The sequence below is a fragment of the Sitophilus oryzae genome, unplaced genomic scaffold (genome assembly GCF_002938485.1).
Source record: "Sitophilus oryzae breed Bouriz unplaced genomic scaffold, Soryzae_2.0 scaffold_811_pilon_pilon, whole genome shotgun sequence".
Lineage (NCBI taxonomy): Eukaryota > Metazoa > Arthropoda > Insecta > Coleoptera > Curculionidae > Sitophilus > Sitophilus oryzae.
Genome location: NW_022147430.1, coordinates 4448555 through 4464714, shown reverse-complemented (window position 1 = coordinate 4464714; position 16160 = coordinate 4448555). Strand labels below are relative to the sequence as shown.

At 34.6% G+C, this 16160-nt stretch overlaps 2 protein-coding genes across 2 annotated transcripts; one reads left to right on the top strand and one right to left on the bottom strand.

Annotated features, from left to right (window-relative positions):
- Positions 1-5839: 5839 nt before the first annotated feature.
- LOC115889220 lies at positions 5840-7939 on the top strand. Its single transcript, XM_030909168.1, has 5 exons — positions 5840-5928; positions 6520-6661; positions 6827-7027; positions 7135-7714; positions 7873-7939. The coding sequence occupies exons 1-5, from the start codon at positions 5840-5842 to the stop codon at positions 7917-7919; spliced, it is 1059 nt and encodes a 352-aa protein (XP_030765028.1). The 3' UTR covers positions 7920-7939.
- A 2459-nt stretch (positions 7940-10398) lies between these two features.
- LOC115889219 (tigger transposable element-derived protein 7-like) lies at positions 10399-12033 on the bottom strand. Its single transcript, XM_030909167.1, has one exon. The coding sequence runs from the start codon at positions 12031-12033 to the stop codon at positions 10399-10401; it is 1635 nt and encodes a 544-aa protein (XP_030765027.1).
- Positions 12034-16160: the final 4127 nt, after the last annotated feature.

Sequence of the window (16160 nt, the reverse complement as noted above, 5' to 3'; positions counted from 1 at the left end):
GTAATAACTAATTAAGTGTAGAATGGTTTTCATATTTTATTAGTAAAACATTAAAGAGTAATGCAGATTTTTAGTGTCACATTACAGTTACTTGAGTGAAGGAACATAAATAATATTTTATGAAGCTCTATAAAAACGCTTGTTAAATTATGCAGTTAAAGCAGAAACTTTCATTTCCAAGAAAATTTAGTATATGGGCACATATTGTTTACAACATTTTAAATGATTATTAAAATTTAAAACATCTTACTTCTATAGACAAGTATATGTTAAACAAACATGTTCTAAAGATTTGATCGTAAATGACAAAATTGAGGTATTTTTAGTTTTTATGAAAAATGAGTATAGATTATAGAGGGTGCTACAAGTTCGAAGTACGAGCATTGGTATGGCGGAAACCGTAATAGATACGAAGATGGTGAAATTGGGGCAAAGTTGCGTCTTGGGATGTTCGCCAACATTCTATCAAAAAAGTTTCAAAAACTTCACTGCTGAGATTTTTGAGAAAAACGGATTTTTTTAGCTACTTTGTCAGGGCTATCTGACAGTATTTTTAGATTTTTAAACTATCTGATAATTTGTGAGATATATAAGCCAACTTAATTTTTTTAAATACGGACCTGCATTTTTTATTTCAGTTTTGAAAGAACTCTATTATACCTCTTCAGTACAATGATATTCCTCACTTAATTTTCTTTAGGAATTTGAACACAATTTATTTAAACTAATTTCGAGTCCGACGTTTTTTTTAAATATTTAATCTATTCATGGTTACAATGTTGAGGAGTTTTAAAACTGAACAATGACGTGAGATAAAACATTGAATACGGAAAATCAAATACAATAAAATAATATAAAATAAATAACAAATATAATATCAACAATAAAATCAATTCCTCGATGATGGATTGGGAATGGTGGAGCAGCATAATGGCCAGCGAGGTTCCTGAACCTGTCGCCAAGGGGCCCGGGCGGGGACATTACTTGACGTCATTTGTAAAAGTGAATTCAATATACTTCAACATTTACAACAAATAGTACAAAATGCATTCGGAAGTATAAGAAGATCTGTTGAAAGGGCTATACATAAAACTGAACGAAAAATAAATGTGTGCAATAGGGAGTGTGGTATTAAATAAACCCTATCGAACATGTCTAGCATTAGAAATTTGTTTGTAGAAGTTGATATATTTATAATAACTAGGATTAATATCATGGATATTATTAGATCACACACAGAGATTTCAAATTCGCAAAAAAAGTTAAAAATAATATATTTTAAATTGCTGACATGGATACCTATTATTTATTTAAATCTTTCAATTGGCTCGATTTTCCTGAATTTCCTCCTCGATTTCGATGAATATAATTAGGTTAAATAAATTAAAAATCCAGAGTCGGGCTTGAAATTATTTTAAATAATAATTAATAAACAGTTTTGTTGTTAAAATAACTAAAACAAAAAAAATATAACCTGTGGCATATGGCGTTATACTCAGGAGACTGAATTCTTTCAAAACCTCAAATAAAAAATGCAGGCCCGTATTTAAAAAAATTAAATTGGCCTATGTATCTCACAAATTACCAGATAATTTGAAAATCTAAAAATACTCTCAGATAGCCCTGATAAAGTGGCTATGAGAATGTTTAATTAGTTTTTTGATTTTCTAAAAAGTAACAACCGGAAAAAATAAAACTGATTTTCAAAAAAATCCGTTTTTTTCCAAAAAACTCAGCAATCCTTGAAATTTTTAAAACTTTTTTGATGGCATCTTGGTGAACATCACAAGACGGCAACTTTGCCCCAATTTAACCATCTTCGTATCTACACTGATAGAAAAAAGTACTTTATTATTATTCCGTCATGGATTCCAATAGTATTTATTTATCATGAATAAAATTAATTTTATATTAATATTTTAGGCTTCTAAATAGTAAATTGTTAAAAGATATGCATGCATATGCATATATTTGTACTATTTAATAATCGGGGGGCATTGGACCACCTCCTCCAGTCTGGGTTAATCCTCTATTTAATTCAGCTGCTTTTGCCTTCACTTTAGACTTCCAGTCAGTAATTGCCTACGAACCAATAATACGCTTTGTAATTTTAGTATCTGTTACTGTATATCTATGTATTATTTTTAATTTTAAGTTTGCTTTGTCAACAAAATCTAGTACTTATCTAGTAATCTAGTATTTTAGACAATAAAGTATTTTTGACTTTACTTTGAAGCTCTAATTCTATAATTGCAATGATTCAATGACAAATTAAAACCTAGGTATCGAGTAAGTGTCAACTTACAAATTTAAAAATATTAAATTTGTAAGTTTCTTTTAAGAGTCTATTTTTTAATTATTACAATTGTTTGATTATTAGGTAGGTACCGAATCCATACTCTGTCAATAATTCATAAAAAAATTGTATGATCATTGGTACCTTTCTATTGTATTCACACTTGAATCATAATAATGTAGGTATGAGTAATAAGTTACCTTTTGTCATTTTTCCACGGATTTCTGTTGAAATCCCATACTGTTAAGGTGAGATGACACTTCTTTCCACAAATCATTATATTTCTGCTTGCTTCCCATGAAGCTGAATTTTTTAGTTAATATCTCTGGGTGTTTCTCGGCAAAATTGAGAAACATGGACCATTGAAGAGGATTTGTTTTTACTCTTTTCTCCATTTTTTATTGTATATATTTTGTATTATAAGCAGTTTCTCCTAAATAAAATAGAACCAAAAACAAACTTATTACTTATCACCGGCAAACAAATTTCTTAACCTCAAATAACAACGAAATTCTCAAAGCGTCAAGCAGTTGGCCCGCGTTATCGCTATCGTTAACCGAATGGTCAATCGACTAACGAAATTTGCGGTTATAGAATAGGAATCTGCCGGGCGCTGTCGATAGCAACAACGCATTTCTTACTTTGTTGTTATAGAATCGCACCACTGGTCTAGTTTTTATTAGTAAATCGGTGCCATTCATGACATTTGCTGGAAGGTGCAACAAACTCTAGATTATATTATCTCTAAAATTTAGAAATGTTACCTTAGGATGAATGTTTTTGTAGATATAATAGGAATTCTAAACAGAAACATCCACCAGATGGAAAATTACTTTTTTGTACCATCGTATTGTTTTACGTGGCGAAGAATAATACTGAACCATTTGATCACAAAGGTCTACTCCCGACATATTTGCGTTGTAGTCAGCAATTGCTTTGAGCTTTACTTTCAGATCGCCAAATTTGTTAGGTATTATCGTCAGAAATCTTTGTATAGTCGAAACTCTATTATTCTGTTTTTAGGCTTTTAGAAGTGGATGACAGTTACAAAGGGTAGCCACTAAATTACTGTCTAGCCAGCTACTGAATAATGAACAACCCTAACGTAATTTAATTTAACCTTACTGTAGAGCAAGTGAGTCAAACACAGAATAGACACATTTTTCAGTAATAATATTCTCTAACTAATACATAAATCTGAAAAATACATAAAAAATATATTTTTTTGTTCCCAAAAGTATAAGAGAAAATTACTTAATTATTATAAAAAAAATATTAAAATAATCTCTGATAGGTTGTTATCAGCTGATTAAAAGAATACGAACTTAGCTATAGCCTTTATAGACTTTGAGATGACTTTCGACTGGATATATCCCTAAAGCAATAAAATAGAAGCCCTAGCAAAACAAGGTATTGACAGGTCTTATATAGAAACTCTCGCCAATATATACCAAGAAGGCAAAACAAGAGTAATGATATATAAAACAACCCCAGAGTTCCCAATTGGTAAAGGAATTCAAGAGGGAGACGCGATATCCCCAAAGCTTTTTAGAGCAACTTCTTCTTTTTTCTTCTATACGTGCCGTCTCTTTCGTGGAGTTGGCGATCACATTGGCAAAATCTTCACGATTCTCGGCTTTCCTTATGAGTTCTTCAAAAGTTAGGTGAGTCCAATTTCTGATGCTTCTCAATCAAGATAGTTTCTTCCTGCCGAGACCTCTTTTTCCTTCAATTTCACCCTTAACTATTAATTGTAAGACGTGGTATTTTTCATTTCTTATTTCTTATCTTAGTATATTAGATAGTTACCTCTATTAGTTCAGGGTTGTTGGCAGTGGATATAAAAAGAACATCTCTTTTGTCTTTCCACTTTGATACATATACATCTCCAGACCTTCTCCAGATTTGCTCTACTTTTTTAAGTTTAGAATCAACTACGGCCTTTGGATTGCCTCTTCTGTTTTACGAAGCGTCCCGGTTGTGTGCGTCTTGAATTTCAACATTTCTTGAGATAACTCAACTGAATTATAAAAGTTATCCATGTAAATATGATGCCCCAGGTACAAATAAGGTGCCAATAGTCTTTTCACAATGAGATTCGTTTTTTCCCCTACTTCATTTGAGACGCTCTTGCCCTGATAAATTTCAAGATTCAATACATAACCGTCCGGAGTCGTCAATTCAAAAAACTTGATTCCGTAGCGTGCTTTTTTGTTCGGTATATACTGACAAAAGCTTAGTCTACCACGAAATAATAAAAGTGATCAATGAAAGTTTTTCATTAGGTTTAGGTATAGGATTCCTGGAAGGGAATTGGTGTTATTGCCGATCTTGACAAAATCAGAAATGTTTCCCAATTTTGTTTGTCTTTCTTGCTTATCTGTTTCCTGGTTCATATAACAACTAAGGCATCTTAGTAATTGTTCAAAGCGGCGCCCAGGCAAAGTATAGGAAATATGGGATGGTAGTACAAACAATGGTTGCCGAAACTATGTCTAATACTGGGTGATCTAATTTGCGCTTTTAATAAACACATTCCCAAAAACTTAGAAAATTCTGTTTTATACGTTTTTCTAAACTGTAGCATACGCCTGTGCATAGTAGAAGGTCTATTGGATTCGCATAATTTTTTTCCATAGTTATTAAGCTATTAGTAGTTCATCAGAGAAAATTCGTTTGAATACTCCCAACCGAGAACAATTAGCGTCGACATTCACCGGACCTGAATCTGTAATATCGAAGCTAAACTGAGGGAGGGGTTTTATATCTTCGTACCACGCTGGTAGAATTTTCGTCTTCCACATTCATATTTTCTTCATCTTCTCTGTTCTCAACCTCTTCCACTTCATTTTCGCTGGCTACATCTTCATTTTCCTCTTCATCAGAATCATCCGGAACGTAATATGGATCGCTACTGAAAAGCCCATCATCGCGGAATTCTTCCGGTTCTGAATCCGAGCACTCAAATAATTGCTCATTTTCATTACCGCTATCGCTTTCTTCAGATACATTTTCATCAAGTAAGTCAAGTAACTGTTGTAAATGTTTTTGTTCCTTTCCATACGAAGACATAATCTAAAATCAAAACATAATAAGTATCACGAAAGATAAACCACATAATCTGCTGTCAAATTGTCTTTTAAGGGTGCCAATCTACCCACAAACACAAACCACAAACACAATTTAGACACCAGCCCATGGACTAACAGTAAAAACAAAAAAATACTTACCAGGTTATATTTTTTTAACACATATGACAGAAAATAATGTTAACGTGTCCTCTCCGAACGACAGTTATTTGACAACTAATGGAAGACAAATGCTATTCTGAACAGTTATAGCCGTCAAAACAATGCAGGAACCAACGTGCAGAAAACTGCACACGTGTTTCGAAATTCCCCGTAAACTGGACAAATTTAAACAAAATAAACACTCTGTCAGGACAATTAAATTGAAAATACATGCAGCTATATGGAATTAATGACGGCTAGAGCTGTTATTTGCTTATAGAAGAAAATTGGAGTGACTGTTATAGATTGCGTCATGTCCTGTGCTAGGGATAAAAATGTGACGGCTCTAACTGTACTGTCCGTCAACGTGTTAAATAAGATGTTCGAAGATAAGAATTCAGGGTAGTGGTGAGCCAAACCGTGATTTTCTGTTCACAGGCTTACCTGTGACCGCGACTTTGTATTACCTGTGACTCTTAACTGTGACTGCGACTTTATGATTATGAATCCGAAAGCACAATCACGGCTAAAAATATAAGATACGATTCGAATGATACGATTCTATTGTTATTGTTATACTAATTTTTATTTGTCCTTTATCCAAGGCCGCTGAAATAGAAAACACTAAACAGTGGGTAAAAGGTATATTAAAAAATAAAAATAAAACATTTTTTTTATTAAAAGAACCCAACGGGGAAATAATAAAATATGCTCATAACCATAACGAACGAAACTTAACAACACAAGATAAGTAATACTTTAAACAACAAATATTTTCCTTTGTATTAAAATAAACGAAATATATTAAAAAAATTAAGTTTCTAAAAAAACTAAACAGCATAAAGGTAAAACTTTATCTGTGGCTTTAAAAAAACCTGCTAAACTAAAAAGGAACATAACCGATTCGTAGTGATAAAAAATAGTAATAAAATATAAAATACATAAAAAATTAAATCACTTCTAACAGTCACTGTCTTTAGATCACTTTGTCAGATATCTATCCTATGAAACGTACGTCGTGACTGTGAACCAGTGTTGCCAGCCTACCAGAAATTTATGTACTGATCTGAAGGAAAAAAAAAGTACTGATATTAGTAAAAAAGTATTGATTGCACCTAATTACATTCACACCAAGGTAATTCACACTAACCTAATTTCATTCACACCAAACCTACATTTATGTAAATTAAATCGAACGTTAGCTTCTTTAGCAATTTGTAGTACCTTTTTCAAGCGTTCAACATGTTCCGATTTAGTTTGAATTTTTGTTGACCGAATCTATTCTTTTAATTAAATTTAGCTTCGATCATCAACCCAATTGGGTGGTGATCGAAGCCGCTGGAGGATTCAAAAGAATGGCTTACCACAGGGGAGTGTTTTGGCCCCAATTCCTTTGAATATCCAGCCGTTAAGTCAACACATCAGAAGCTTCATTTACGCAGATGATTTAGTAATAGTTAGCCAAGATAAGGATTTCTGTAAAATTGAAGATAATTTAACAGTACACCTGACCGCGCTAACCCAATATTACAGAGATAATAGCCTTAAACCAAACGCCTCGAAGACTGTCACTAGCTTGTTCCATCTAAATAACACGGAAGCTAATAGAGCAATAAATATCAATTGTCATTTAAACATCATGTCGAGAAGACTAGGGCCAACATTTCTACAAGGAACAACCTGTTGGCAAAGCTGGCAAGCTCCACCTGGGAGGCTAATCCGCACACACTAAGAACTACTGCTCTTGCACTCTCCTATTCTGTTGCTGAATATGCCGCACCAGTTTGGGAACGCTCCTGCCATGCCAAAAAGATAGACCCGATTCTGAACCAATCGTGCCGTCTAATCACCGGATGCCTAAAACCCACATCGGTCCAACAGCTACACCTCCTCAGCGGGATAGCTCCACCCCACATAAGGAGACAAGTTTCCAGCATGAAAGAGAAACAGCAAGCTCTTTTCGATACCCGGCACCCGCTCTTCGAACAATACGCCGCTGGACCCAGGTTGAAATCTCGAAAAAGTTTTCTTTCTGCCGTCCAGCCACTTGATAGCAGTACGGCATCCGCAAAGAGACTAGAGTTGTGGTCAGCAACTTCACCAACTCCAAACGATTTTGCTCTAACGCCAAAAGAGAGCCTAACACCTGGTGCGGAACAGGCATGGCCAGTGTGGAGGAGTTTGAACCGTTTGCGTACTCAGGTTGGCAGATGCAAGGCAAACATGAACCAATGGGGCTACCTTGATGGACCTGTATCCTGTGAATGCGGAGAGGAACAAAATTTGAGGCATCTTTTCGTATGCCCAAATCTCCCAAACATATGCAATCAGAGTGATTTGGCGGAGGGAAATACCAACGCTCTGGAGTGTACCAAGAGATATCCTGTATATAACCGCTGTGTGCATATATATTTTTTGTAGTTTGTCTAATTCTGTACAAGTTTTGTTCCTATTTGTGTTGATTGTTTGACTATGTTTTTTTTAAATGTATGATGTACCTTTTTTATTAATTTGGCCGTTTTGTATATTTTATATATGTGTTTTTGTATTTCTTGATTTTTTTTTTTCATATACTGAGTTGGACACGAATAAATAAAATAAAATTTAGTTCCAGACTAGAATCTTACCCTAAAATAGCCTGAGTATTTGAATCAACTATATAAAATTCTAAATTAAAGTTTTATCATCCTTTTTACAAGGAATGTAGCATTTACCAACAATTTTCAAATTATTACCTGTATATGAAGTTAATGTTCCCTGTGCTCGTCTTAAATTACTTTTTATACCCAAACTGTTACATAGTTTTAACGGTAATATGTTTGCCTGTGCTCGTGTGTCAATCTTTAATTTATTTTCTTTTTTGTTTATTTCCAGTACAGAGAACCATCTATTATTATTAATTTCATTTACTTCTACAGATCCTATAAAAAGAAAATCATCATTAATTTTATTTACAACATTAATTTGTTCTGTGTTTTGAATTTCATTCACTTTATTGTTTTTGTTACTTTGCTTCTTTTTCCTGCACATATTAGAAAAATGGTTCTTAATTTTACAGAAATTGCACTCTCTTCCAAATGCCGGACACTTGTTGATTTCGTGGGATCGTCCACACTTTGTACACGAATTTATTGTCTTCTTTGTTTATTGTCTATTCTTTCTATATTGTCTATTTGTCCCATTTGGTTATTTTTCTTATGTATTGTTCCTGTTCTGCCCCTCTGTAATGCACCAATTTTTTACTTCACTCATGTTTTCGCTTCTTTCTTTCGACACTAATAGGATATTACACTTTTCAATTGCTTTATCGAGGCTCAAACTGTCTTTCTCCCTGATCGACGTATTATTTATGCCAGTAATCAGCACTGTTTTTGTCAGCTCCTCCTGAAGGCTTCCCAACTTGCATCTGATGACCATTTTCTTTATTTCAGTTACAAACTGATCCAAGGTTTCGTCTTTCTGTTTGTATGAAAACAGTTTAAATCGTTCATATATTAAATTTTCCTTTGGCAGAAAATGTGATTCAAATTTGTCTAGCAGAATTTTTAATTTATTTTTCTGGTTTTTTTCAAAGGTAAAAGTTGTAAAGACTTTGAACCCACCTTCGCCTATATAATATAAAACCTGGGCACACTGTATAGATTCATCTTTTTTATTAATTTCGCTGGCTACCAGATAGTTTTCGAATCTAGACCTCCATATTTTCCAGTTGTCGGCCACATTTCCCTCCAACTGCATAGGAGCCACACCTCGGCTATCACCCATTTTAATTTAATTTGTGAATTTCGCAGGTTAATTTGAAGTTACCACAACTGCGCCATGTAACGTTATGTTTTCTTTAGTATTTAGTAAAACACAATATTATTCCAGAAGTTATAAACTTCTTATTTATTTAACATGCAGCTCTGTAAGCCCGCCATGTTCATTACTTTACAACAACTAACTCCATAGATACCGTAAAGTCCCATAACATTGACCGCTTTTGAACTTTATTTTGCAAAATCTTATTAACCTTAAGCGATAAAAATTAAACAAAATTGCCAATATTAGGGCTATACTTAAGCTAATAGACATATGTAGTCATTATTTCGATATCGTGAACATAGTCCCATTTTTTTAAAAAAATGCTTGGTGGTCAAAGTTACGACGTTAGAAGGTAACTTTGACCACCCACCTAAAATCTATGACAAGCCAATTTTGCCGTCGCGCAGAGTAACATTGACCGCTAAAAATGTTTTTAAAAAAATGCGTTAGCTATAAAAAATACAAAAATCTGATTTAAAGTGAAAAAAATACAAAATATTTTTATTCATAAAATATCGCTTACAAACAAAACAAATTTCCCTCTTTATTAAATAAAAAGGCACTTAAACTTAACAAATAAAAAACCCTGCCTAGCCTTACGTCTTAAATAAACTAACTAAAAGGGAATTCTTTGGTTTAAACCGTAACACAATCAATGAGGAAAAGAAAGTTAAAAAAATTAACCTAAAAGATTATTTTTTTAAAATACCTATCACTCTATCTTTTGAGTCTTGTTGTGAAGTTCTTCAAAAACTAAATATCGTTTTCTCTCAAGAGGTTTTTTTAATTTTAAGACGATCTGTTTTTTTTCTATGATTGAGTGATCCACAACGTTGGGCCAGAAAAATTTTAAATTTTTGTTTCGCAAAAATGATAATTCTAAAATCGGATCATTCGCAACTACCTTCCCAACATAGTATTTGTTGCTGTTACACTTTGAGGAAGTCTTAAAACTGACAAGTAAGTAATCATCAACCTCTATACACTCATTAATATCTCTATGGTATTCCTCAACGTCAATTTGCATTTCATTTTCTTTACTTAATGCCTTGAATTCACTTGTTTGTTTTAACTGGGTTTCATTTTTTTCGATTGCGTTAGATAATTCTGCCAAGGCTGCTCATCATCAGACGACCATTCTCTTTCTTGTTCCTTTAACTGTTTTTCACAATAAGTCTCCCAATTTTCATCTTCTGAAGAATCCATATAATGTATGTCTTCTTCAGAAACCGAAGATTGGTCGTCACTCTCATTTTTCTTTGATGACTTTTTAGGTCTTTTCTTCGTAGAGACAGTGGAACAAGAAGGCAGTGAAACCTGAGGCGGCTTGTTCAGCAATAAATCCTCTACAGAAATGCTGGCTCCAGCCTGAACATTAACTTTAGATCTGCGTTTTTTTGGGGCGTCACTATTATCGCCGTATCTCATGTTTTTTAACATATCTACTACTATTGAGGAAACCATAGTCGATGCGGGAGTAGAATTCTGGTCGTGATTGTTTTCTTGGGGTAGGCGGTTTAAAACTTCTTTAGAATTAAAAGGACTAATTCCGCATTTTTTAAATCCTGAAATTAGGTTTTGTGAATAATTGTTAGGCGCAACGACCTCTGTTAATTTTTTTAACAAACGTGGAAAGTGATCTTTTTGAATCGTTTGAGAATTTTTCTTTTGCGATTGCTTCCAATTGTCTAAAATCTCTCTCCATCTTCTTTTTAACGGACCATAGAAACCTACATCTAGAGGCTGGGTGAGATGTGTTGCGTTTTTCGGCAAACAAGCAAACGTTATATTGTTCCTCTCAGCTGAACTAAGAACCTCCTGAGTAAAATGACTTGAAAGATTATCTCCCAATAATACTACTCTTCCGTTTATATATTTTTTTACATATGGCACAAAGAGATTTAAAAACCAGTCAGTAAAAATGGTGGCATCGAACCATCCACTTTTACTTCGATTGTAACGAGTGTTCGGCGGCCCTCCTTCCATCCAAGTTAACCATATTTTTTCAGCTTTGTATACAACGTATGGTGGTATTATTTTACCGGCCGCCGATCCACAAAACATGATGGAGACACTAGATTTGGTAGAGTCTCGAATCCTCTCTGGGTACTTAACGCCTTTTTTAAAAATATATTTCTTTGTACCAGGATCGTCAGAGAGGTTCGTTTCATCGTAGTTAAAGATACGATCAGGGCTAATAAAGTCATTATTCTCCGTTAAAGTTATTTGTAAAGCGTCAAAATATGCCTTTATGGTATCTGGTGAAACCTGTGCTTTGGATGTTTTCAGGTTTTGACACATTCTAGATGACAACATATTTTCATGGCGTCTTATGAATTTGGTGCACCATTTTAACGTTGGCAAATTACCCTCTTGGAATTGAGGAACCTTCACACCTTTTCTATTAAGAAACTCGCTGGCTAAATGTTGCAAATCAACTCGGGAAAAAGGATATCCCCATTCACTAACTTTTAAAATGTGTGCTACCATGGCATTTTCTTCTTCCTTTGAAAAAACAAACGGGCGCCCAATTTTACCACAGTGCTGACTTTTTAACCTATTTATTATTGTTCCTTTTGAAATATGAAACTCATTGGCGGCTCTTGTTCTTGAGATTCGTCCTGATTTTATCATGCTCAAAACTTTGTCCAGCAATACTTTATCTTCCCTGTCCTCATAACGCCGATATTTTCTTTTAGGCATGTCTATAAAACCAAAAATAAAACAAAAATCAGAGTGGGAACCAGATTTTCGATTGACGTTATCATAACTTTGACCGTGGAAGTAACTTTGACCGCTGGTCAAAGTTGAGAACAGAAAAAAAAAGGTTATGTTTAAGAAATAAAAATCACCATTATCATAAACAAAAGAATAACAAAATAAAAAAAAGGTGGATTAGACTACTAACATACTAGACTACTTACCGCAAGGAAAGATTTGACTTATGTCTTTTTAGTTTCTCACCCACAATGGAAAGTTTTCGGACTCAAAATTTTCACGTGTTTCTCGTCCAAATATTTAACGGTAACTACGCTTATAATTTCAAGCCGATTTGTGTTGACGGGGCATAACGACATCTATGGGTCATTAAAATAACTATTTGTATACAGAAATGACCAACATTATAGAAGTATGTGATGCTGTGGTGCATTATACCGGTCAGTGATCTTTTGGTCAATGTTAGGTGTCCGGACAAAATTAGGGGAGTTTACGGTAATATAAAAGCTATTTCGAAATTACATAAAGTATCTGTGGTTGCCTACCCCACAGCACCAATATTTCCAAAAATCGTCTTGGTGTATGTAAAACGATTTGATGATTAATAATACCATAATTTGTTAAATATTAGAGATAATAAAAGGTACAACTTGGAACAATGTGATTTTTATTTAACCGAAATAATTAATTAATACATGAGAAAATAAAATCGTGTACGTTTTGTACGTGATACTCTTTCAGACTAACACAAAAATTCCACTACAATAATATAATATTAAAAGCAACTGCTAGGTATGCATTCTTGTAGTAATTCCCCAAACCGAGAGCTTATGAAATATAAATCAAATAAACGTGTATTTTAGACGCCGCACAAAAACTGTTTATTATTAACTTAAATTATTATTGTTGAATATAAGATTTCCAACACCCTCCCGCAACTATAATTATTTTGCAATCAGTCAAACAGGCCACCTCTGGTACTCAGGTATTCCAACTTTACCTTATTTAGCGGTTTGGTCAGCATCTGCATACCCATATAATATGCTGTCTGTATTGCGTTCTCTTAATACCAATCTTTTGTATTTTGTTTTCTTCAAATATCTTAAAATTCTTTTTGCTTCCTTCCAATCTACTTGTTTGGGATCCTTATTGTGTTGACTTAATATTGTTACGCTGCTTCCTCGCCACCAGTCGTGCCTTGTACTTGTTCAAGGTCATATCTTCACTCGGCTTTAGTTTGAACACCCATTTACACGATACTATGTTTTTCCCTTCTGGTGGTGGGACTAAATTCCATGTCTTATTATTCTTCAAAGATTTGATCTCCTCTTCCATAGCCTTTAGCCATTTTTCGCTATCATTCTTGACAAGAGCTTCCTTAAAGTTTTTAGGCTCCATGTCTTGAAGTTCAACTAACTTCGCTGTGTAGCGCTCAGGTGGAACTCCTTTATTTATTTTCACTGATTTGCAACGGCTACCTGCACCTTCTATGCCAGGTTCCTCTTCGCTCGGTTGATAGCTCAGATCCGTGCCATGAGATTCTTCTGTGTCTGATACACCATCAGAATCTTCCGTAGTTTCCTCCATTTCCTCTGTATTTTGAAAGTCCGCGATCTCATTTTCATCTACGTTGTCTGTTTCTTATAAATCTTTTTCTTTTCTAAACATAATGGGTACTTCTTCACTTTTTACCTTTTTATTGTAAACATATATACTTCTTTGCGGAAATACCACACTACGACTAATTTTTATACGCCCCGTATCTACATCTAACAATCTATATGCTTTAGATTCCTCAGAATACCCCACAAATACTACTGACTCAGCCTTTTTATCAAATTTATTTTTTATGAGTTTTTTAGGAATGTGGCTGTAAACTTTGGACCCAAATATTTGCAAATTCGACACGTCAGGTTTAACTTTATGCCATAACTCAAACGGCGTTTTTTGTTTTGACTTGGTAGGCAGTCGATTTTGCAGATAATTGGCAGTAACTATTGCTTTGACCCAAAATTTAAATTTTTGATAAGTCCGCATCTATTAACATGCACCTAGCCATTTCGACCAATGACCTATTTTTCCTCTCGACAACCCCATTCTGCTCTGGTGAGTACCCCGCTGTATACTGTATTTTTATGCCCTTACCCTTTAAGTATTCCCTTAAAGTATTATTTACGTACTCGCCACCCCTATCCGACCTAATAATTTTCGGTACCCTGCCTGACTGATTACTCATTAACTCGACAAACTCTTTAATGTATTTAACAGTTTCATTTTTATGGTTCAATAAATACGCAAATGTAAACCTTAAGAAATCATCGATTAAAGTAAGAATGTAACGTTTACCACCAGGAGTAACAGTCTTCATGGGCCCGCAAACATCCGTGTGTATTAAGTCAAGTTTATCAAATGTATTAGATTGAGAAAACTTTGGGAAATTCTTACGAATGATCTTACCTTTTACGCAGCTACTACAAGTTTCCCTAACCCTACAGTCCTTTATATTAATCCCGGTCGCCATTTTTGTTTCCATCAAGTGCTTGACTGCCTCTATATCACTGTGCCCAAAACGTCGATGCTGACAGTCGCGTATGCTGACAGTCGCTGGAGTGCTCATTGACAACGCTCAGTGCCTGCTCCACAGTTGACAACTTGTACAAATCGGGTGCTGGCCTCGCACTCGCTATCACTTTTCCACGTAAAACGATTTTACAGTTATCGTTTCCGAACTGCACGTCATAACCCGCACTGGTTAATTTTTTGACAGAAATTAAATTTGAATCCAATTGAGGCACATACAGCACGTCGTCGATTTTTAGCTTGTTCACTCCCGCACTATTTGCGCACTTGATGAGTCCTGTCCCTATACCCTGAACCTGAGAGTGCTGCCCTTTTCCTGCTAACCTAACAGCGCCTTTCCTGCTTTCGTCAAACTGGGTATAAAATTCTTTGTAGTTAACCATGTGGCTCGAAGCCCCTGAATCCACATACCACGAAGCAGAATCACTATTTACGTCATTTGAATTCAAGTTCACCATAAAACACATGTCGTCAGCATTACTCTCAGTAACTTTATTTACCTTTTCTTTTTTAAACGCCTTATATTTGAAACAGTCCCGTTTAAAATTGCCTTTCTTGTTGCAAAAATAACACTGCTTTACAACTGAACTTACAGTTGAATTATTTTTGTCTCCCTTGTACACAGACTTCATGGCTGATTCGCCCTGGTTACTCGATGCTCCCTGACGTCTCCTGTATTCGTCGATCAGTTTACTTTTTACAAATTCAAGCGTGAATTCATTCGATGGCTTACTTTCCAACGCTGTGATCAAAAAACTGTACGAGTCTGGAAGACTTCCCAGCAAAATTCCTGCTGCAAACCTGTCCTTAATTTCCTCTCCCAATGCGGCCAGTTTATTCAAAAGCTCCAAGAATAAACTTATATGTGCTTCCATATCACCTTGTTCTTCTACCGAGAGTCTGCAAATTCGTTTTAACAGGAACACCATGCTAGATAAACTTGATTTTTGGTGATAATCCCTTAGTGCCTCCCACGCATCGTGCGCGTACTCCTTATCCCTAATATGCCCTAATTGACTAACGTCGACAAGTAAGGCTATAGTTGATAGAGCCAGAGTCATTTTGCTTTTTCCAACTAGTGTCTTGCGATGGTTGTGCCGGTACTGCAGTCGAAACTACGTCCCACAAATCAGCGTTTATTAGTAACATTTTCACCAAATAATTCCATGACTGAAACGTTTATTTTTAGACGCCGCACAAAAACTGTTTATTATTAACTTAAATTATTATTGTCGAATATAAGATTTCCAACAACAATTAGGCAAAGCGTGCTTATAATGCACCATATCTCAATTTACTAGGCAACCAGCAATATTTTTATACAATTTTTGCTTGAATCCTATATAGGATTAAAAAACATCATCAATATTATAAAATCTAATTTATTTTTAATATAAAATATCATGTAACTAATATCGTCATTTATAATTTACATTTTTATTTATAAGTGGCTGACTAGGAATCCATTCATAGCATTTTTGACCATTTAATATCTCCTTGCCTTGCAGGAGATTGTTACACGTTTCTGGCAA

Bases quoted from the DNA above. Each gene is read 5' to 3' on its own strand.
- LOC115889220 (XM_030909168.1), top strand. From the start codon at position 5,840: ATGTCCTGTGCTAGGGATAAAAATGTGACGGCTCTAACTGTACTGTCC. The intron at 7,028-7,134 runs GTACACCTGACC...GGAAGCTAATAG, and splicing joins AAATTGAAGATAATTTAACA to AGCAATAAATATCAATTGTC. The intron at 7,715-7,872 runs GTTTGCGTACTC...GATTTGGCGGAG, and splicing joins AGTGTGGAGGAGTTTGAACC to GGAAATACCAACGCTCTGGA.
- LOC115889219 (XM_030909167.1), bottom strand. From the start codon at position 12,033: ATGCCTAAAAGAAAATATCGGCGTTATGAGGACAGGGAAGATAAAGTA.